A 26,526-nucleotide genomic window follows, 5' to 3' on the forward strand; every position below is an offset into this window, starting at 1 on the left:
TCAAAGATGTCTGCGCCCATTGCAAAATAGCTGAAGTATATCTAATCAGTGATTTGGCCTGTTCCAAGGTCGTTTGAGGGGAAAGACTCAGATGATAAGCCGGAACATCGAGTTGTGTGGGGGAAGCCTGTAGCGGAAACACTGATAGACAGGTAAATACAATCTAGGGCGAGTCGAACCGTAAATCTAGACTGGTGTAATCAGCTGATTGACAACCGAATTTACATTATCATGGAAAATGTCATCGACCGGCTCTGGTTCACGATTCACCAACCTCGCGTTTCAATTCGATCCTTAGCCAGGGTTAGTTGCGTTACTGTTAGGGCAGCACAACACTTAGACAGACATTTAGTCCCAGAAGTAAAGTTATCTTATATTTAAAATATATAGAATCTACAAAGAAAGAAAAAAAATCCATATGAAGCCCAGAACAATCCTTATCTTCAAGGACTAACCAAGTCTGCAAAGCTCTAATTTGTTGGAATTTCTAATATCTTGCCAATGTCAATTCTGTTTACAAACCACTGGTACTCAACCTGCTTAAACATGACCCCTCCCTCCTACGTTGTCCCCCTCCTTGTCCCCTATGGTGGCGCCACTGCCATAACCAAGACTGTAGACAACTTTTAGTCTCAGGAAGAAAGTTATCTTATTTAAACATTTATATCTTAGGGAATAAAAATCCAAATGGATCCTAGAACACCATCCTGGAGCTGAGGCAATCTAGACAAATTAACACTATCCTTAGCCCCACATACACTCACACCAGCGATAGAAACTTACAGTTTTAGTCCAATAGTCCTTATCATGATAATTTATAGCAAAACCCTTAATGTGCAAGTGTCTTGAAAATAGTAATAGATTTTTCTTACATCTTTATGTAACCAGTATGATGTACCATACGATAACCAAGAAAATAAGTACGAAAATGTAAACTTGGCACTTAATTAAAAGTATGTATTTTGAGGTCTGTATTTGTAACAACCCAAACAAATCTTAAAAGCCCAAATGAGGAGACATGGCTTAGTTAGTCCGCCGGCTCAGCCTGAAGCTCATTGTGTATTACCACCTGTATAGTTTAATCCCAAAAGATGACAGTGTACAAATGGTCATAGCTAAATGTAGAACGTAACGAGTGCTAGAGTGCCAACAGAGGGGTAGGCTTCTTGTGCGATCAAGCGTGTAATTCTGTGGGTAGCTTGTGCGATCAAGCGTGTAATTTTGGAGGTAATTTCCACCAACAAGACCATATATGGAACCTCTGTATATAAAGCCTCAGCTTTTTTGTTTTGGTTTCAGCCTTTGAAATTGACAGGTCAAAAGTGTTTGGAATATCATATTTGCATTAACATGATTATACAATGTTACAATCTATCCTAATTTTTAAAGTTCTATATACCCAGTTTACCGGGGGTGTTAAGTGGGGTGGGGCACTGGGGGTGTTAAGTGGGGTGGGGCACCGGGGGTGTTAAGTGGGGTGGGGCACCGGGGGTGTTAAGTGGGGTGGGGCACCTGGGGTTTTAAGTGGGGTGGGGCACCGGGGGTGTTAAGTGGGGTGGGGCACCGGGGGTGTTAAGTGGGGTGGGGCACTAGGGGTGTTATGTGGGGTGGGGCACCGGGGGTGTAAATCGTTTGAATGAAGCAACATTTCAGCTCCATCCCAACTAAGGTCACTTACACAAGTCATTGCCATGTGGATTGTCAAACCAAGATAGGATTACATTGATAACTTATTCAAATTTATTTAAAGAATCTACAAATTGGGAAAAGTATATTACAATTTACCTACATAAAAATACAATAATATTCATGACATGTAGGCTGTTTATAATGTGCAATGCAAGTTTCTCTGTGTCAGGTTGCCAGCATTAGGAGCACTGTGTAGTATGTTATACAATGAACACTATTGATGTAAGGGAGGTAACTCTAAACCCGGAAGTATTTCTATAAATAGAACGCAATGTTAACGTAGTATGGAATGGTTGTGTGAGTGTTGTGATGATGTCATGATAGTAATACCGTTGTGTTGTCAGTTATGGTTTTGATCTGAACATGTAAACATCGTTTGAGTTTACTTGCGACTTGAGTCTTATTTCATTGGTGGCAGCGGTGAACTAACGGATATTTTCACTTGGAAATGGCTATGCCCGGAGTATCGCAGTGGGACGAGTGTGATTCTGGTGATATTGATAGTCATTTTAGACAGCTGGAAAGTTTGTTCATCGTGAAAGACATCATGGAAAACGAGAAGAAGGTTGCTTGCTTTCATTTGTCATTGAAAGGTGTGGCGAAGCAGTGTTTCACCACATTATCGGCGGATCAACTGTGTCAACGTATACATCGGTAAAATTAGCTTTCGTGGTGCGCTTCAGACCGGTGAGATCATCAGTGACTTGTCAACAAGAATTGTCAGATAGGAAGCAGAGGAAGGGAGAAACGGCTGGGAAACTCAAATATTCAATCATGGATCTAGTTACCAAGGCATTTCCGGATGTTACCGATGATGCATCACGGTCAGCGCTACAGATTGCTCATTACAGGAGAGCACTGACACCTGAGGTGAGACAGAAATTATCATGGCTAGTGTCAGATGATGTAACCTTTGATGAACTGGTTAGGAAAGCAGAACAAGTAGAGAGGGAAACTGCCTATATCAACATGATTCAATCAGATGGGAATAATGTTAGTGGGGGACAAAATGCTATTTTGTTGGAATTAGCTAAGAAGATCTCAGAACTGACAAGTTTGCTGTTTACCTTGAGGGAAAACAGTTTACAGTTATAACAGTTCCGGATGCACTGTCAAGGGCGCCTCAAGTGGACGCAATCGCCATACCATGTTTATTCGCAATGGAGGAACTGATTCACATGCTACAGACAGATGCAGATATCACAGTACTGCAACAGGGGTAACTGATCACAAGAGACCAAGCCATATCAAGCGAGATATGAAGAGCTTCATCAAGAGTGATGGTGATAAGCTTGAACTGTGCAACAATGTGCTTGTCCTTGGCGGGCCCACTTCCATCAACACAATAGGGTAATCGATACTTGTTTGTGCTGTGTGATCCTTTCAGCAAATGGGTAGTGGAATTTGCAGTACCTGATCAGTCGGCTACAATTATATATAACGAAATTGTGTGCCACTATGGACTGCCAGAGGGACTACACTCTGACCAAGGTCGGAACTGTGAAGCTAAACTTCTCCAAGAGTTGTGCAGCAAGCTGGGCATTAAAAGAACAAGAACCTCTCCATACAACCCACAGTGCAATGGACAGGTTGAAAGAATGAATAGAACTCTAGCTGAAAGACTTGCTCTTCTAATAGAAGCACATGACCAAATGGATTGGGATGAGAAGTTCCCGTCAGCATTGTCAGCTATTCGCACGTCAACAAATAAGGTTACAGAAGAGACCCCATTCAAGATTGTGTTTGGCCAATCCCCTAGAGACAAAACAGACAGTGATGTCAGTGGACATCAGAAACCGGTGACTGATTCATCAGCTAAACTGAGTGAATTAGTGGATTTGCAGAAGACTGCGAGAGAGAAGATTTTGAAAGAGCAAGAGCAGGGGTGTGAAAAGAAGCAACATACCAAGTTTACTCCATTCAAAGAAGGCGATAAAGTGTGGCTATATCATCCTCAGCAAGTGCGCGGAAACTCATCTCAGAAAGATGGGAAGGGCCTTTCCGCGTTGATAGCCAAATCGGTGAAAATACTTACGGTATTCACACCTGGGAAGGAAATGGACGCTCACATGTCATCAATCACCGAAAGCTGAAAAGACATTTTGAGAGACCAGACCACTTGACTACAAGTTGTAGTGGTAGTGATAGTGCTAGAGACTGTGTTGTGAATGTGGACACTGAATGTCAGTCTTCAGATTCACCTGACATTGACAACTCGACAGGCAGCATCAACATTCCAGGAGGTGCAAGTGACACTGTGTTGGGACTTGATGATGTGTTCCAAGCAAGTGACAATTCAACAGACAATTGCCAGAGACATTCCAATCGTATTCGCCAGCCCCCAAAGTGGCAGAGTGACTATCATGTAAACATTGCCTGTATTTCAAGTGAAAATGCCTTTCTTGGCATGTTTGACAATATGTAAATGCAATTATATATAAATAGTGTTATATTTGTAATTAACACATTCACCTGTTTTATGCTTACCTGTAAATAGGACTTTATGATCATCGTTTTAATCAATGTCTAATTTCTTAGTATGTATGATTGTATCTGAGATGGAGGAATGATGTAAGGGAGGTAACTCTGAACCCGGAAGTATTTCTATAAATAGAAAGCAAAGTTAACTTAGTATGGAATGGTTGTGTGAGTGTTGTGATGATGTCATGATAGTAATACCGTTGTGTTGTCAGTTATGGTTTTGATCTGAACATGTAAACATCGTTTGAGTTTACTTGCGACTTGAGTCTTATTTCACTTTGTTATACAATGAACACTATGTTATACAATGAACACTATGTTATACAATGAACGCTGTGTTATACAATGAACGCTATGTTATACAATGAACACCATGTTATACAATGAACACTGTGTTATACAATGAACACCATGTTATACAATGAACACTGTGTTATACAATGAACGCTATGTTATACAATGAACACCATGTTATACAATGAACAATGTGTTATACAATGAACGCTATGTTATACAATGAACACCATGTTATACAATGAACACTGTGTTATACAATGAACGCTATGTTATACAATGAACACTGTTATACAATGAACACTATTATACAATGAACGCTATGTTATACAATGAACGCTATGTTATACAATGAACGCTATGTTATACAATGAACACTGTGTTATACAATGAACGCTATGCTATACAATGAACGCTATGTTATACAATGAACACTGTGTTATACAATGAACGCTATGTTATACAATGAACGCTATGTTATACAATGAACACTGTGTTATACAATGAACACTGTGTTATACTATGAACGCTATGTTATACAATGAACACTGTTATACAATGAACGCTATGTTATACAATGAACACTGTGTTATACAATGAACGCTATGTTATACAGCCCCTTCAGACAAGATGGTGTTGATATTCAAGAAGAGCCCGATGCTCAACACAATGACCACCTATGCCATATTGTGGACCATTGCCGATGTCTCAGAACAGAAATTTGTCTCAAAGAAAAAGAAACTTGATGTGTTGAAAACTGCCCGGATGACTGTTGTGGGGTCTATGGTGATTGCTCCCCTTGTTGTTGCCTGGATCCGATTTGCAGAACGTGTCTTCCCAGGAACACACTTCAGGGCTGTGATCAAGAAAGTTGTCAGTGAACAGATTATGTTTGCTCCTGTCGGAAATTTGAGTTTTTACACAGGTAAGCAGATATCCTCATTTGTGTGTGTTCACCTACAGTCTACAGGTAATCTTGTTCTGTAAATCAGATATGCCTCAGTGCTCACCTTTGGGCCCTCATGTATGTTGTGCGGTTTCCCTCTATAGTTGATAGGTCGGTCCTCAGGTGTGTTGTGCGGTTTCCCTCTTTAGTTGATAGGTCGGCCCTCAAATGTGTTGTGCTGTTTCCCTCTACAGTTGATAGGTTGGTCCTCAAGTGTGTTGTGCTGTTTCCTCCTAAAGTTGATAGGTCGGCCCTCAAATGTGTTGTGCTGTTTCCCTCTACAGTTGATAGGTCGGTCCTCAAGTGTGTTGTGCTGTTTCCTGCTAAAGTTGATAGGTTAGTCATCAGGTGTGTTGTGCTGTTTCCTGCTATGGTTGATAGGTTGGTCCTCAGGTGTGTTGTGCTGTTTCCTGCTATGGTTGATAGGTTGGTCCTCAAATGTGTTGTGCTACTTCCTGCTAAAGTTGATAGGTTGGTCCTCAGGTATGTTGTGCTGTTTCCTGCTATAGTTGATAGGTTGGTCCTCAAATGTGTTGTGCTGTTTCCTGCTAAAGTTCATAGGTTGGTCCTCAAATGTGTTGTGCTGTTTCCTGCTATAGTTGATAGGTCGGTCCTCAGGTGTGTTGTGCTGTTTCCTGCTATAGTTGATAGGTCGGTCCTCAAATGTGTTGTGCTGTTTCCTGCTATAGTTGATAGGTTGGTCCTCAAATGTGTTGTGCTGTTTCCTGCTAAAGTTGATAGGTTGGTCCTCAGGTGTGTTGTGCTGTTTCCTTCTATAGTTGATTGGTTGGTCCTCAAACGTGTTGTGCTGTTTCCCTCTATAGTTGATAGGTCGGTCCTCAAATGTGTTGTGCTGTTTCCCTTTTAGTTGATAGGTAGGTCCTCAAACGTGTTGTGCTGTTTCCCTCTATAGTTGATATGTTGGTCCTCAAATGTGTTGTGCTGTTTCCCTCTATAGTTAATAGATCGGTCCTCAAATGTGTTGTGCTGTTTCCCTCTATAGTTTATAGGCTGGTCCTCTAATGTGTTGTGCTGTTCGCCCCTATAGTTGATATGTTGGTCCTCAAATGTGTTGTGCTGTTTCCCTCTATAGTTGATAGGTCGGTCCTCAAATGTGTTGTGCTGTTTCCTGCTATAGTTGATAGGTTGGTCCTCAAATGTGTTGTGCTGTTTCCTGCTATAGTTGATAGGTTGGTCCTCAAATGTGTTGTGCTGTTTCCTGCTAAAGTTGATAGGTTGGTCCTCAGGTGTGTTGTGCTGTTTCCTTCTATAGTTGATTGGTTGGTCCTCCAATGTGTTGTGCTGTTTCCCTCTATAGTTGATAGGTCGGTCCTCAATTGTGTTGTGCTGTTTCCCTTTTAGTTGATAGGTAGGTCCTCAAACGTGTTGTGCTGTTTCCCTCTATAGTTGATATGTTGGTCCTCAAATGTGTTGTGCTGTTTCCCTCTATAGTTGATAGATCTGTCCTCAAGTGTGTTGTGCTGTTTCCCTCTATAGTTTATAGGCTGGTCCTCTAATGTGTTGTGCTGTTCGCCCCTATAGTTGATATGTTGGTCCTCAAATGTGTTGTGCTGTTTCCCTCTATAGTTGATAGGTCAGTCCTCAAGTGTGTTGTGCTGTTTGCCGCTATAGTTGATAGGTAGGTCATCAAACGTGTTGTGCTGTTTCCCTCTATAGTTGATAGGTCGGTCCTCAAACGTGTTGTGCTGTTTCCCTTTTAGTTGATAGGTATGTCCTCAAACGTGTTGTGCTGTTTGCCCCTATAGTTGATAGGTCGGTCCTCAAATGTCTTGTGCTGTTTCCCGCTATAGTTCAAAGGTCGGTCCTCAAGTGTGTTGTGCTGTTTGCCCCTATAGTTGATAGGCTGGTCCTCAAATGTCTTGTGCTGTTTCCCGCTATAGTTCAAAGGTCGGTCCTCAAGTGTGTTGTGCTGTTTGCCCCTATAGTTGATAGGCTGGTCCTCAAATGTCTTGTGCTGTTTCCCGCTATAGTTCAAAGGTCGGTCCTCAAGTGTGTTGTGCTGTTTGCCCCTATAGTTTATAGGCTGGTCCTCAAATGTGTTGTGCTGTTTCCCGCTATAGTTCAATAGTCGGTCCTCAAGTGTGTTTTGCTGTTTGCCCCTATAGTTGATAGGTTGGTCCTCAGATGTGTTATGCTGTTCCTGTTAAAGTTAATAGGTTGGTCCTGGAGTGTGTTGTGCTGTTTCCAGCTATAGTTTATAGGTCGGTCCTCAAATGTGTTGTGCTGTTTCCCTCTATAGTTGATAGGCTGGTCCTAAAATGTGTTGTGCTGTTTCCCGCTATAGTTCAATAGTCGGTCCTCAAGTGTGTTTTGCTGTTTGCCCCTATAGTTGATAGGTTGGTCCTCAGATGTGTTGTGCTGTTCCTGTTAAAGTTGATAGGTTGGTCCTGGAGTGTGTTGTGCTGTTTCCAGCTATAGTTTATAGGTCGGTCCTCAAATGTGTTGTGCTGTTTCCCTCTATTGTTGATAGGTTGGTCCTCAAATGTGTTGTACTGTTTCCTGCTATAGTTGATAGGTTGGTCCTCAAATGTGTTGTGCTGTTTCCTGCTAAAGTTGATAGGTTGGTCCTCAGGTATGTTGTGCTGTTTCCTGCTATGGTTGATAGGTTGGTCCTCAGGTATGTTGTGCTGTTTCCTGCTATAGTTGATAGGTTGGTCCTCAAATGTGTTGTGCTGTTTCCCTCTATAGTTGATAGGTCAGTCCTCAAGTGTGTTGTGCTGTTTGCCGCTATAGTTGATAGGTAGGTCCTCAAACGTGTTGTGCTGTTTCCCTCTATAGTTGATAGGTCGGTCCTCAAACGTGTTGTGCTGTTTCCCTTTTAGTTGATAGGTAGGTCCTCAAACGTGTTGTGCTGTTTGCCCCTATTGTTGATAGGTTGGTCCTCAGATGTGTTGTGCTGTTTCCCGCTATAGTTCAAGGTCGGTCCTCAAGTGTGTTGTGCTGTTTGCCCCTATAGTTGATAGGCTGGTCCTCAAATGTGTTGTGCTGTTTCCTGCTATAGTTCAAGGTCGGTCCTCAAGTGTGTTGTGCTGTTTGCCCCTATAGTTGATAGGTCGGTCCTCAAGTGTGTTGTGCTGTTTCCCGCTATAGTTCAATAGTCGGTCCTCAAGTGTGTTTTGCTGTTTGCCCCTATAGTTGATAGGTTGGTCCTCAGATGTGTTATGCTGTTCCTGTTAAAGTTAATAGGTTGGTCCTGGAGTGTGTTGTGCTGTTTCCAGCTATAGTTTATAGGTCGGTCCTCAAATGTGTTGTGCTGTTTCCCTCTATAGTTGATAGGTTGGTCCTCAAATGTGTTGTACTGTTTCCTGCTATAGTTGATAGGTTGGTCCTCAAATGTGTTGTGCTGTTTCCTGCTAAAGTTGATAGGTTGGTCGTCAAGTGTGTTGTGCTGTTTCCTGCTAAAGTTGATAGGTTGGTCCTCAGGTATGTTGTGCTGTTTCCTGCTATAGTTGATAGGTTGGTCCTCAGGTGTGTTGTGCTGTTTCCTGCTATAGTTGATAGGTTGGTCCTCAAATGTGTTGTGCTGTTTCCTGCTAAAGTTGATAGGTTGGTCCTCAAATGTGTTGTGCTGTTTCCTGCTATAGTTGATAGGTTGGTCCTCAAATGTGTTGTGCTGTTTCCTGCTATAGTTGATAGGTTGGTCCTCAAATGTGTTGTGCTGTTTCCTGCTAAAGTTGATAGGTTGGTCCTCAAATGTGTTGTGCTGTTTCCTGCTATAGTTGATAGGTTGGTCCTCAAATATGTTGTGCTAATTTCCTGCTATAGTTGATAGGTCGGTTCGCAAATGTGTTGTGCTGTTTCCTGCTAAAGTTGATAGGTCCGTCCTCAAGTGTGTTGTGCTGTTTCCTGCTAAAGTTGATAGGTTGGTCCTCAGGTGTGTTGTACTGTTTCCTGCTATAGTTTATAGATCAGTCCTCAGGTGTGTTGTGCTAGTACCAAGGAGAATGTTGTTAGACATGAGTCACTTTTAGCTTTCCTCTCCCATCATGTCAATGCAACTTTAATACTGTTCCACCAACTCACTCATTCACTCTCACTATACTACTAGTCTCACTCACTCACTCTTACTATATACTTTCAGCTACTAGTCTCACTCACTCACTCACTCACTCTCACTATGCATTTTCAGCTACTAGTCTCACTCACTCTCACTATATATTTTCAGCTACTCGTCTCACTCACTCACTCTCACTATACATTTTCAGCTACTAGTCTCACTCACTCACTCACTCAGTCACTCTCATTATACATTTTCAGCTACTAGTCTCACTCACTCACTCACTCAGTCACTCTCACTATACATTTTCCGCTACTAGTCTCACTCACTCACTCACTCACTCTCACTATACATTTTCAGCTACTAGTCTCACTCACTCACTCACTCTCACTATATATTTTCAGCTAATAGTCTCACTCACTCACTCATTCTCACTATACATTTTCAGCTACTAGTCTCACTCACTCACTCACTCACTCTCACTATACATTTTCAGCTACTAGTCTCACTCACTCACTCACTCTCACTATATATTTTCAGCTAATAGTCTCACTCACTCACTCATTCTCACTATATATTTTCAGCTACTAGTCTCACTCAATCACTCACTATACATTTTCAGCTATTAGTCTCACTCACTCACTCACTGTCACTATATATTTTCAGCTACTAGTCTCACTCAATCACTCTCACTATATATTTTCAGCTACTAGTCTCACTCACTCACTCACTCTCACTATATATTTTCAGCTACTAGTCTCACTCAATCACTCTCACTATATATTTTCAGCTACTAGTCTCACTCACTCACTCTCACTATACATTTTCAATTTTTAGTCTCACTCACTCACTCACTCACTCACTCACTCACTCACTCACTCACTCTCACTATATATTTTCAGCTACTAGTCTCACTCAATCACTCCTACTATATATTTTCAGCTACTAGTCTCACTCACTCACTCTCACTATACATTTCAGCTACTAGTCTCACTCACTCACTCACTCACTCTCACTATATATTTTCAGCAACTAGTCTCACTCACTCACTCTCACTATATATTTTCAGCTACTAGTCTCACTCACTCACTCACTCTCACTATATATTTTCAGCTACTAGTCTCACTCACTCACTCTCACCATATATTTTCAGCTACTAGTCTCACTCACTCACTCTCACTATACATTTTCAGCTACTAGTCTCACTCACTCACTCTCACTATACATTTTCAGCTACTAGTCTCACAGGGGGCACGGGTGGCCCAGTCGTCTGAGGCGCCGCGATTCGCTGTGCAGAGTTGCGTCCCTTGGGCACGCCAGAAACCTATGATTGTTGGTTCGAATCCCGGTTCGCCCCGATTATGTTTCTAGGTTTGTCAGCACAATACCCGTGCTCGTGGGTTTCACCGAAGTGATAAACGTCTCGGACCTGCATCACTTCGGGCTTTCCTCCCACATTAAGCTGACACGCCGCGATATAACTGGAATAATGTTAAAAGCGGCGTTAAACCCAACTCACTCACTCACTCACTAGTCTCACTCACTCACTCACTCTCACTACATACTTTCAGCTACTAGTCTCACTCACTCACTCTCACTATACATTTTCAGCTACTAGTCTCACTCACTCACTCACTCAGTCACTCTCACTATACATTTTAAGCTACTAGTCTCACTCACTCACTCAGTCACTCTCACTATACATTTTCAGATACTAGTCTCACTCACTCACTCACTGTCACTATATATTTTCAGCTACTAGTCTCACTCAATCACTCTTACTATATATTTTCAGCTACTAGTCTCACTCACTCACTCTCACTATATATTTTCAGCTACTAGTCTCACTCATTCACACACTCTCACTATATATTTTCAGCTACTAGTCTCACTCACTCACTCACTCTAACTATATATTTTCAGCTACTAGTCTCACTCACTCACTCTCACTACATATTTTCAGCTACTAGTCTCACTCACTCACTCTCACTATATATTTTCAGCTACTAGTCTCACTCACTCACTCTCACTATATATTTTCAGCTACTAGTCTCACTCACTCACTCTCACTATATATTTTCAGCTACTAGTCTCACTCACTCACTCTCACTATATATTTTCAGCTACTAGTCTCACTCACTCACACACTCTCACTATATATTTTCAGCTACTAGTCTCACTCACTCACTCACTCACTCTAACTATATATTTTCAGCTACTAGTCTCACTCACTCACACACTCTCACTATACATTTTCAGCCATTAGTCTCACTCACTCACTCACTCACTCTCACTATACATTTTCAGCTACTAGTCTCACTCACTCACTCACTGTCACTATATATTTTCAGCTACTAGTCTCACTCACTCACTGTCACTATATATTTTCAGCTACTAGTCTCACTCACTCACTGTCACTATACATTTTCAGATACTAGTCTCACTCACTCACTCACTGTCACTATATATTTTCAGCTACTAGTCTCACTCAATCACTCTTACTATATATTTTCAGCTACTAGTCTCACTCACTCACTCTCACTATATATTTTCAGCTACTAGTCTCACTCATTCACACACTCTCACTATATATTTTCAGCTACTAGTCTCACTCACTCACTCACTCTAACTATATATTTTCAGCTACTAGTCTCACTCACTCACTCTCACTACATATTTTCAGCTACTAGTCTCACTCACTCACTCTCACTATATATTTTCAGCTACTAGTCTCACTCACTCACTCTCACTATATATTTTCAGCTACTAGTCTCACTCACTCACTCTCACTATATATTTTCAGCTACTAGTCTCACTCACTCACTCTCACTATATATTTTCAGCTACTAGTCTCACTCACTCACACACTCTCACTATATATTTTCAGCTACTAGTCTCACTCACTCACTCACTCTAACTATATATTTTCAGCTACTAGTCTCACTCACTCACACACTCTCACTATACATTTTCAGCCATTAGTCTCACTCACTCACTCACTCACTCTCACTATACATTTTCAGCTACTAGTCTCACTCACTCACTCACTGTCACTATATATTTTCAGCTACTAGTCTCACTCACTCACTGTCACTATATATTTTCAGCTACTAGTCTCACTCACTCACTGTCACTATATATTTTCAGCTACTAGTCTCACTCACTCACTCTCACTATATATTTTCAGCTACTAGTCTCACTCACTCACTCACTCACTCACTGTCACTATATATTTTCAGCTACTAGTCTCACTCAATCACTGTCACTATATATTTTCAGCTACTAGTCTCACTCACTCACTGTCACTATATATTTTCAGCTACTAGTCTCACTCACTCACTCTCACTATATATTTTCAGCTACTAGTCTCACTCACTCACTCACTCACTCACTGTCACTATATATTTTCAGCTACTAGTCTCACTCACTCACTGTCACTATATATTTTCAGCTACTAGTCTCACTCACTCACTCTCACTATATATTTTCAGCTACTAGTCTCACTCACTCACTCACTCTCACTATACATTTTCAGCTTTTAGTCTCACTCACTCTCTCACTCTCTCTCACTATATATTTTCAGCTACTAGTCTCACTCTATCACTCACTCTCACTATACATTTTCAGCTTTTAGTCTCACTCACTCACTCACTCACTCTCACTATATATTTTCAGCAACTAGTCTCACTCACTCACGCTCACTATATATTTTCAGCTACTAGTCTCACTCACTCACTCACTCTCACTATATATTTTCAGCTACTAGTCTCACTCACTCACTCTCACCATATATTTTCAGCTACTAGTCTCACTCACTCACTCTCACTATACATTTTCAGCTACTAGTCTCACTCACTCACTCACTCAGTCACTCTCACTATACATTTTCAGCTACTAGTCTCACTCATTCACTCACTCTCACTATACATTTTCAGCTACTATACTCACTCACTCACTCACTGTCACTATATATTTTTAGCTACTAGTCTCACATATCACTCTTACTATATATTTTCAGCTACTAGTCTCACTCACTCACTCTAACTATATATTTTCAGCTACTAGTCTCACTCATTCACACACTCTCACTATATATTTTCAGCTACTAGTCTCACTCACTCACTCACTCTAACTATATATTTTCAGCTACTAGTCTCACTCACACACTCTCACTATATATTTTCAGCTACTAGTCTCACTCACTCACTCACTCTAACTATATATTTTCAGCTACTAGTCTCACTCACTCTCACTATATATTTTCAGCTACTAGTCTCACTCACTCACTCTCACTACATATTTTCAGCTACTAGTCCCACTCACTCACTCTCACTATATATTTTCAGCTACTAGTCTCACTCACTCACTCTCACCATATATTTTCAGCTACTAGTCTCACTCACTCACTCTCACTATACATTTTCAGCTACTAGTCTCACTCACTCACTCACTCACTCTCACTATACATTTTCAGCTACTAGTCTCACTCACTCACTCTCACTACATACTTTCAGCTACTAGTCTCACTCACTCACTCTCACTATACATTTTCAGCTACTAGTCTCACTCACTCACTCACTCACTCACTCTCACTATACATTTTCAGCTACTAGTCTCACTCACTCACTCACTCAGTCACTCTCACTATACATTTTCAGCTACTAGTCTCACTCACTCACTCACTGTCACTATATATTTTCAGCTACTAGTCTCACTCAATCACTGTCACTATATATTTTCAGCTACTAGTCTCACTCTCTCACTCTAACTATATATTTTCAACTACTAGTCTCACTTATTCACACACTCTAACTATATATTTTCAGCTACTAGTCTCACTCACTCACTCACTCTGACTATATATTTTCAGCTACTAGTCTCACTCACTCTCACTATATATTTTCAGCTACTAGTCTCACTCACTCACTCTCACTACATTTTTTCAGCTACTAGTCTCACTCACTCACTCTCACTATATATTTTCAGCTACTAGTCTCACTCACTCACTCTCACTATATATTTTCAGCTACTAGTCTCACTCACTCACTCTCACTATATATTTTCAGCTACTAGACTCACTCACTCACACACTCTCACTATATATTTTCAGCTACTAGTCTCACTCACTCACTCACTCTCACTATATATTTTCAGCTACTAGTCTCACTCACACACTCTCACTATATATTTTCAGCTACTAGTCTCACTCACTCACTCACTCTGACTATATATTTTCAGCTACTAGTCTCACTCACTCTCACTATATATTTTCAGCTACTAGTCTCACTCACTCACTCTCACTACATTTTTTCAGCTACTAGTCTCACTCACTCACTCTCACTATATATTTTCAGCTACTAGTCTCACTCACTCACTCTCACTATATATTTTCAGCTACTAGTCTCACTCAATCACTCTCACTATATATTTTCAGCTACTAGTCTCACTCACTCACACACTCTCACTATATATTTTCAGCTACTAGTCTCACTCACTCACTCACTCACTAACTCACTCTCACTATATATTTTCAGCTACTAGTCTCACTCACTCACACACTGTCACTATACATTTTCAGCCATTAGTCTCACTCACTCACTCACTCACTCTCACTATACATTTTCAGCTACTAGTCTCACTCACTCACTCACTGTCACTATATATTTTCAGCTACTAGTCTCACTCACTCACTCTCACTATACATTTTCAGCTACTAGTCTCACTCACTCACTGTCACTATATATTTTCAGCTACTAGTCTCACTCACTCACTGTCACTATATATTTTCAGCTACTAGTCTCACTCACTCACTCACTCACTCACTCACTGTCACTATATATTTTTAGCTACTAGTCTCACTCACTCACTGTCACTATATATTTTCAGCTACTAGTCTCACTCACTCACTCTCACTATATATTTTCAGCTACTAGTCTCACTCACTCACTCACTCTCACTATACATTTTCAGCTACTAGTCTCACTCAATCACTCTTACTATATATTTTCAGCTACTAGTCTCACTCACTCACTCTCACTATATATTTTCAGCTACTAGTCTCACTCACTCACACACTCTCACTATATTTTCAGCTACTAGTCTCACTCACTCACTCACTCTAACTATATACTTTCAGCTACTAGTCTCACTCACTCACTCTCACTATACATTTTCAGCTACTAGTCTCACTCACTCACTCACTCTCACTATATATTTTCAGCTACTAGTCTCACTCACTCACTGTCACTATATATTTTCAGCTACTAGTCTCACTCACTCACTGTCACTATATATTTTCAGCTACTAGTCTCACTCACTCACTCTAACTATATATTTTCAGCTACTAGTCTCACTCACTCACTCTCACTATATATTTTCAGCTACTAGTCTCACTCACTCACTCTAACTATATATTTTCAGCTACTAGTCTCACTCACTCACTCTCACTATATATTTTCAGCTACTAGTCTCACTGTCACTCTCACTATATATTTTCAGCTACTAGTCTGCTTGAAAGGAAGGATGTAGTGACAGAAATCAAGGCAAAGTTCCTTAAAACCTACAAGGTAAGAAGGGGGAGGACAACAACATGTTGAAGACTTGCCCGAAGTGCATCCTCGATTATCCAGTGTACTTGTGCATTCTATTAGGATAAATACCCCTGACCCAATCCATGCCGTAGCTTAATTGTTGTGGAAGTGATATGACTATCTCCCACACAGACATACACACAGGCACACACAGACATACATATAGAGGCACACACAGACATACACACAGGCACACAAACATACACACAGACATATACACAGAGGCACACACAGACATACACACAGCCATACACACAGAGGCACACATAGACATACACACAGAGGCACACACAGACATACACCCAGACATACACACAGAGGCACACACAGACATACACACAGACAAACACAGAGAGGCACACACAGACATACACATAGACATACACACATACATACACACAGAGGCACACACAGACATACACCCAGACATACACACAGAGGCACACACAGACATACACACAGACAAACACAGAGAGGCACACACAGACATACACATAGACATACACACATGCATACACACAGAAGCACACACAGACATACACATAGACATACACACAGAGGCACACACAGACATACACATAGACATACACACATACATACACAGAGGCACACACAGACATACACATAGACATACACACAGAGGCACACACAGACGTACACACAGACATACACAGAGGCACACACAGACATACACCCAGACATACACACAGACATACACAGAGACATACACATAGACATACACATAGACATACACACAGACATACACACAGAGGCACACACAGACATACACACAGACATACACATAGACATACACACAGAGATACACACACAGACAAACACACAGAGGCACACACAGACATACACCCAGACATACACACATACATACACAGAGGCACACACAGACATACACACAGAGGCACACACAGACATACACATAGACATACACACATACATACACATAGACATACACACAGAGATACACATAGACATACACACAGAGGCACACACAGACATACACATACAGACATACATACACATAGACATACACACAGACATACACATAGACATACACACAGAGGCACACACAGACATACACACAGAGGCACACACAGACATACACATAGACATACACACATACATACACATAGACATACACACAGACATACACATAGACATACACACAGAGGCACACACAGACATACACACAGACATACACACAGACATACACCAAGACATACACACAGACATACACAGAGACATACACAGAGGCACACACAGACATACACACAGACAAACACAGAGAGGCACACACAGACATACACACATACATACACATAGACATACACACAGACATAGACATACACACAGAGGCACACACAGACATACACACAGACATACACACAGAGGCACACACAGACATACACCCAGACATACACACAGACATACACAGAGACATACACAGAGGCACACACAGACATACACACAGATATACACACAGAGGCACACACAGACATACACACATACATACACAGAGGCACACACAGACATACACACAGAGGCACACACAGACATACACACAGAGGCACACACAGACAAACACACAGAGGCACACACAGACATACACCCAGACATACACACATACATACACAGAGGCACACACAGACATACACATAGACATACACACAGAGATACACACAGAGGCACACCCAGACATACACACAGACATACACATAGACATACACACATACATACACACATACATACACACATACATACACATAGACATACACACATACATACACACATACATACACACAGACATACACACAGAGGCACACCCAGACATACACACAGACATACACACAGAGGCACACACAGAGGCACACACAGACATACACACAGACATACACACATACATACACACAGACATACACAGAGACATACACAGAGACATACACAGAGGCACACACAGACATACACACAGATATACACACATACATACACACAGAGGCACACACAGACATATACACAGACATACACACATACATACACAGAGGCACACACAGACATACACACAGAGGCAAACACAGACATACACACAGAGGCACACACAGAGGCACACACAGACATACACACAGAGGCACACACAGAGGCACACACAGACATACACCCAGACATACACACAGACATACACAGAGGCACACACAGACATACACACAGATATACACACATACATACACACAGGCACACACAGACATACACACAGACATACACACATACATACACAGAGGCACACACAGACATACACACAGAGGCACACACAGACATACACACAGAGGCACACACAGAGGCACACACAGACAAACACACAGACATACACACAGACATACACACATACATACACAGAGGCACACACAGACATACACACAGAGATACACACAGAGGCACACCCAGACATACACACAGAGGCACACACAGACATACACACAGAGGCACACACAGACAAACACACAGAGGCACACACAGACATACACCCAGACATACACACATACATACACAGAGGCACACACAGACATACACACAGACATACACACAGAGGCACACACAGACAAACACACAGAGGCACACACAGACATACACCCAGACATACACACATACATACACAGAGGCACACACAGACATACACATAGACATACACACAGAGATACACACAGAGGCACACCCAGACATACACACAGACATACACATAGACATACACACATACATACACACATACATACACACATACATACACATAGACATACACACATACATACACACATACATACACACAGACATACACACAGAGGCACACCCAGACATACACACAGACATACACACAGAGGCACACACAGAGGCACACACAGACATACACACAGACATACACACATACATACACACAGACATACACAGAGACATACACAGAGACATACACAGAGGCACACACAGACATACACACAGATATACACACATACATACACACAGAGGCACACACAGACATATACACAGACATACACACATACATACACAGAGGCACACACAGACATACACACAGAGGCAAACACAGACATACACACAGAGGCACACACAGAGGCACACACAGACATACACACAGAGGCACACACAGAGGCACACACAGACATACACCCAGACATACACACAGACATACACAGAGGCACACACAGACATACACACAGATATACACACATACATACACACAGGCACACACAGACATACACACAGACATACACACATACATACACAGAGGCACACACAGACATACACACAGAGGCACACACAGACATACACACAGAGGCACACACAGAGGCACACACAGACAAACACACAGACATACACACAGACATACACACATACATACACAGAGGCACACACAGACATACACACAGAGATACACACAGAGGCACACCCAGACATACACACAGAGGCACACACAGACATACACACAGAGGCACACACAGACAAACACACAGAGGCACACACAGACATACACCCAGACATACACACATACATACACAGAGGCACACACAGACATACACACAGAGATACACACAGAGGCACACACAGACATACACACAGACATACACACAGAGATACACACAGAGGCACACCCAGACATACACACATACATACACAGAGGCACACACAGACATACACATAGACATACACACATACATACACACATACATACACACATACATACACAGAGGCACACACAGACAAACACACAGAGGCACACACAGACATACACCCAGACATACACACATACATACACAGAGGCACACACAGACATACACATAGACATACACACATACATACACACATACATACACACATACATACACACAGACACCATCTCATTCACCAATAGAGAAATAAATTTGGTATGACAATGACAGGAATTTCCTTTCTTGTTTGGAACTTTCCTATTTGAACAATAACACTGTAGCTCACTAGATAGAAAATGAAGCGATCCAGAATGAAAAGAAAGTGGCCACAGACTTACTAACTGAATATTTCACTGACTGCTGATAAAGGTCAGCATCTGTACCTGTCGTAAACGTACTTCTCTGTGACAGACGGGGCTGATGTTCTGGCCCTTCGTCCAGACAGTCAACTACTCGGCTGTCCCCCACCTCTACAAGCCGGTGTTTGTGGCCGGCGCATCCTTCATGTGGAGTCTCTTCCTCTGCTTCATGAAAGAAGATCCTGTGAGTGACCTGACATCATCCGGTACTATGTTACTATGGTAACATTGTGACATAATCCTGTACTATGTAACCATGGTAATGCTGTGACATTCTGTACTATGTTACCATGGTAATACTGTGACATAATCCTGTACTATGTAACCGTGGTAACACCGCGACACCCTGTACAATGTTGCCATAATAATCCTGTGACATCATCCTTCACCATGTAACCATGGTAACTCTGACATAATCCTGTACTATGTAAGCATGGGAAAACTGTGATATCACCCTGCGCTATATAACCATGGCAACAGTGTAACATCATCTTGTACTAAGTAACCTTGGTAACACTGTGACATCATCCTGTACTATGTAACCATGGTTACTATGTGACATCACAGTGCACTATGTAACCATGGCAACAGTGTGGCATTGTCCTGTTATGTATCAATGACACAAGGGGAATAACACTTTGATACAAGGAGATTGACACTATGACACAAGGGGACTGACTCAAGGGGACTGACACTATGACACAAGGGGACTGACACAAGGGGTCTGACACAAGGAGACTGACACAAGGGGACTGACACTATGGCACAAGGGGTCTGACTCAAGGGGATTGACACAAGGAGACTGACACAAGGGGACTGACACAAGGGGTCTGACACTATGACACAAGGGGTCTGACACAAGGGGACTGACACTATGACTCAAGGGGACTGACACTATGACACAAGGGGACTGACACAAGGTGTCTGACACAAGGGGACACTTACACAAGGAGACTGACACAAGGGGACTGACACTATGACACAAGGGGTCTGACACTATGACACAAGAGGTCTGACACAAGGAGACTGACACAATCGGACTGACACTATGACACAAGGGGTCTGACTCAAGGAGACTGACACTATGACACAAGGGGTCTGACACAAGGGGACTGACACTATGACACAAGGGGTCTGACTGAAGGGGACTGACACTATGACACAAGGGGACTGACACAAGGGGTCTGACACAAGGGGTCTGACACAAGGAGACTGACACAAGGGGACTGACACTATGACACATGGGGACTGACACAAGGGGTCTGACTCAAGGGGACTGACACTATGACACAAGGGGTCTGACTCAAGGGGACTGACACTATGACACAAGGGGACTGACACAAGGGGTCTGACTCAAGGGGACTGACACTATGACACAAGGGGTCTGACACAAGGGGTCTGACACAAGGGGTCTGACACAAGGAGACTGACACAAGGGGACTGACACTATGACACAAGGGGTCTGACTCAAGGGGACTGACACTATGACACAAGGGGACTGACACAAGGGGTCTGACTCAAGGGGACTGACACTTTGACACAAGGGGAGAGTAATAACACTATGACACAAGGGGACTGACACTATGGTACAAGGGAACTGACGCTACGACACAAGAGGTTGGTCTAACACTATGAGTCCCTCCTCTATACCTAAGATGTTTGTATCAGGAAAACTATTTAATGATATGAAGGAATATTCATATGTTTTTCCTTTTCCTTAGAACAAAGTGAATGCACAAAAACCCAAGTCCAGTTAACACCGGGTAGGATTAGTGAGACGTCTAGTAGCTGGTTTCACTGCTCATCAAGTGACACGGCATTCAACACCACCAACAGCTTGGGTCATTGCTCATCTAGTAACTCCAGACATCATCACCACCAACAGCTGGGGTCATTGCTCGTCTAGTTACTCCAGAGATCAACACCACCAACAGCTGGGGTCATTGCTTGTCTAGTAACTCCAGACACCAACAGCTGGGGTCATTGCTCATCTAGTAACTCCAGACACCAACAGCTTGGGTCATTGCTCGTCTAGTAACTCCAGACACCAACAGCTTGGGTCATTGCTCATCTAGTTACTCCAGAGATCAACACCACCAACAGCTTGGGTCATTGCTCGTCTAGTTACTCCAGAGATCAACACCACCAACAGCTGGGGTCATTGCTCATCTAGTTACTGCAGAGATCAACACCACCAACAGCTTGGGTCATTGCTCGTCTAGTTACTCCAGAGATCAACACCACCAACAGCTGGGGTCATTGCTCATCTAGTAACTCCAGACATCATCACCACCAACAGCTGGGGTCATTGCTTGTCTAGTTACTCCAGAGATCAACACCACCAACAGCTGGGGTCATTGCTCGTCTAGTAGCTCCAGACATCAACAGCTGGGGTCATTGCTCGTCTAGTTACTCCAGAGATCAACACCACCAACAGCTGGGGTCATTGCTCATCTAGTTACTGCAGAGATCAACACCACCAACAGCTGGGGTCATTGCTCGTCTAGTAACTCCAGACATCAACAGCTGGGGTCATTGCTCATCTAGTAACTCCAGACATCAACACCACCAACAGCTTGGGTCATTGCTCGTCTATTAACTCCAGAGATCAACACCACCAACAGCTGGGTCATTGCTCGTCTAGTAACTCCAGACATCAACAGCTTGGGTCATTGCTCATCTGGTAACTCCAGACATCAACACTACAACCATCTGTTTTGAGCTGGTCCTGAAACTGTTACTAATCCCAGGCTACAACTGATTAGCACTCCAGCTGTCCCCAAATTGTTCTGTATTCCGTAGACCTTGTAGTGTGAGATAAAACCTTCTAAGTCCGATGGATCTGTAAGTAGGGTTGTGTCCCTACACGTTGCGTGGTAGTTTTGTCCGTTCCAAATTCAATTTTTAGGCATCAAGTACCCAGAAACACATAATGGCGATCTCCAGATCCAGTGACTTGGTGTTTCCAGGTTTGTCATACTTAAACACCAAATATATATATATATATATGTTTTAAATCCAACATTCCCACCGGGTAGTTAGTCAGATTTAGTCATCTTGTTAATTTATTACTTCTCCCCGGAGGATGGTTACTTCTGGTTGGTGTCTTCATATTATACAAATATTTATACAGTTATGTTATATGTGGATATTTTATTATATTTATACAGTTATGTCATATGTGGATATTTTGTTATATTTATACAACAAGATTTGTCGTTTTCATATAAAATGTTTTACTATTGTGCTGAGGAGCTTGAAAGCTGGGGTCAAAACTGAAATGTTATACTATTGTTGGAAGGACCATGAAAGCTGGGGTCAAAACTGAAATGTTTTACTATGGTGAGGTGAGGTGAAATTGGGTTTAACGTCGCGTCCAAGATTATTGCACTTATATAGCGACGTTGTTTTACTATGGCTCGTAGGACCATGAAAGCTGGAGTCAAAAATGAAATGTTTTACTATTGTTTGAGGGACCATGAAAGCTTGGCTCAAAACTGAAATGTTTACTATGGCTTGTAGGACCATGAAAGCCGGGGTCAAAATTGAAATGTTTTACTATTGTTGGAAGGACCATGAAAGCGTAGGACAAGGCTGAAATAATTTACTATTGCTCGTAGGACCATGAAAGGGTTGGTCAAGGCTGAAATGTTTTACTATTGTTGGAAGGACCATGAAAGCGTAGGACAAGGCTGAAATGTTTTACTATTGCTGGTAGGACCATGAAAGCGTAGGACAAGGCTGAAATGTTTTACTATTGCTCATAGGACCTTGAAAGCGGGGGTCAAGGCTGAAATGTTTTACAATTGTTGGAAGGACCATGAAAGCAGAGGTCAAGGCTGAAATGTTTTACTATTGCTCGTAGGACATTGAAAGCAGGGGTCAAGGCTGAAATGTTTTACAATTGTTGGAAGGACCATGAAAGCAGAGGACAAGGCTGAAATGTTTTACTATTGCTGGTAGGACCATGAAAGCGTAGGACAAGGCTGAAATGTTTTACTATTGCTCATAGGACCTTGAAAGCGGGGGTCAAGGCTGAAATGTTTTACAATTGTTGGAAGGACCATGAAAGCAGAGGTCAAGGCTGAAATGTTTTACTATTGCTCGTAGGACCTTGAAAGATTGGGGTCAAGGCTGAGTTTTACCCAGTCAGGTCAATTTAGAGTTATGCAACTTTGGAAGCAATACGGATTTGTTTACACAAGGTGTAAAGATATTTTAGACAATTCTTTACAACATATTTCTTATATTATGGAAAATATATATTTTAGTGAACTGAATTTTCTTTACTTTTCATTGTCTGCATATTAATGTTGCGTTTGAACATATTTTATAATGCTGACTCAGGATAATGTGGAACAAGCATGTCTTGATGGTAGTGTTTGACTGAACCTGTGATGATGTGATGTATGTCTTGATGGTAGTGTTTGACTGAACCTGTGATGATGTGATGTATGTCTTGATGGTAGAGGGCGGTCGGGTAGCCTAGTGGTTAAAGCGTTCGCTCGTCACGCCGGAGACCCTGGTTTGATTCCCAACATGGGTACAATGTGTGAAGCCCATTTCTGGTGTCCCCCGTCGTGATATTGCTGGAATATTGCTAAAAGCGGCGTAAAACCATACTCACTCACTCACTCACTTGATGGTAGTGTTTGACTGAACCTGTGATGATGTGATGTATGTCTTGATGGTAGAGGGCAGTCGAGTAGCCTAGTGGTTAAAGCGTTCGCTCGTCACGCCGAAGACCCGGGTTTGATTCCCGACATGGGTACAATGTGTGAAGCCCATTTCTGGTGTCCCCCGTCGTGATATTGCTGGAATATTGCTAAAAGCGGCGTAAAACCATACTCACTCACTCACTCACTTGATGGTAGTGTTTGACTGAACCTGTGATGACGTGATGTATGTCTTGATTGTAGTGTTTGACTGAACCTGTGATGACGTGATGTATGTCTTGATGGTAGTGTTTGACTGAACCTGTGATGACGTGATGTATGTCTTGATTGTAGTGTTTGACTGAACCTGTGATGACGTGATGTATGTCTTGATTGTAGTGTTTGACTGAACCTGTGATGACGTGATGACGTGATGTATGTCTTGATGGTAGTGTTTGACTGAACCTGTGATGACGTGATGTATGTCTTGATTGTAGTGTTTGACTGAACCTGTGATGACGTGATGTATGTCTTGATTGTAGTGTTTGACTGAACCTGTGATGACGTGAAGTATGTCTTGATGGTAGTGTTTGAGTGAACCTGTGATGACGTGATGTATGTCTTGATTGTAGTGTTTGACTGAACCTGTGATGACGTGATGTATGTCTTGATTGTAGTGTTTGACTGAACCTGTGATGACGTGATGACGTGATGTATGTCTTGATGGTAGTGTTTGACTGAACCTGTGATGACGTGATGTATGTCTTGATTGTAGTGTTTGACTGAACCTGTGATGACGTGATGTATGTCTTGATTGTAGTGTTTGACTGAACCTGTGATGACGTGAAGTATGTCTTGATGGTAGTGTTTGAGTGAACCTGTGATGACGTGATGTATGTCTTGATTGTAGTGTTTGACTGAACCTGTGATGACGTGATGTATGTCTTGATTGTAGTGTTTGACTGAACCTGTGATGACGTGATGTATGTCTTGATGGTAGTGTTTGACTGAACCTGTGATGACGTGATGTATGTCTTGATGGTAGTGTTTGACTGAACCTGGGATGACATGATGCATGTCTTGATGGTAGTGTTTGACTGAACTTGTGATGACGTGATGCATGTCTTGATGGTAGTGTTTGACTGAACTTGTGATGATGTGATGCATGTCTTGATGGTAGTGTTTGACTGAACCTGTGATGATGCAATGTATGTCTTGATGGTAGTGTTTGACTGAACCTGTGATGACGTGATGTATGTCTTGATGGTAGTGTTTGACTGAACCTGTGATGACGTGATGTATGTCTTGATTGTAGTGTTTGACTGAACTTGTGATGACGTGATGTATGTCTTGATTGTAGTGTTTGACTGAACCTGTGATGACGTGATGTATGTCTTGATTGTAGTGTTTGACTGAACCTGTGATGACGTGATGTATGTCTTGATTGTAGTGTTTGACTGAACCTGTGATGACGTGATGTATGTCTTGATGGTAGTGTTTGACTGAACCTGTGATGACGTGATGTATGTCTTGATGGTAGTGTTTGACTGAACCTGGGATGACGTGATGCATGTCTTGATGGTAGTGTTTGACTGAACTTGTGATGATGTGATGCATGTCTTGATGGTAGTGTTTGACTGAACCTGTGATGATGCAATGTATGTCTTGATGGTAGTGTTTGACTGAACCTGTGATGACGTGATGTATGTCTTGATGGTAGTGTTTGACTGAACCTGTGATGACGTGATGTATGTCTTGATGGTAGTGTT

The 26,526-nt window shown here is 42.1% G+C and overlaps 1 protein-coding gene across 1 annotated transcript; it reads left to right on the forward strand.

Annotated features, from left to right (window-relative positions):
• LOC124119788 (mpv17-like protein) lies at positions 1-22,719 on the forward strand. The gene is made up of 5 exons (XM_046482422.2): positions 1-152; positions 5,081-5,389; positions 15,927-15,994; positions 20,155-20,286; positions 21,824-22,719. Exons 2-5 carry the CDS (start codon positions 5,095-5,097, stop codon positions 21,857-21,859), a joined length of 531 nt encoding a protein of 176 aa, XP_046338378.2. The 5' UTR covers positions 1-152; positions 5,081-5,094; the 3' UTR covers positions 21,860-22,719.
• Positions 22,720-26,526: the final 3,807 nt, after the last annotated feature.

Source organism: Haliotis rufescens, unplaced genomic scaffold, assembly GCF_023055435.1.
Source record: "Haliotis rufescens isolate VD_foot unplaced genomic scaffold, xgHalRufe1.0.p SCAF_78, whole genome shotgun sequence".
In the NCBI taxonomy this organism is placed as follows: Eukaryota; Metazoa; Mollusca; class Gastropoda; order Lepetellida; family Haliotidae; genus Haliotis; species Haliotis rufescens.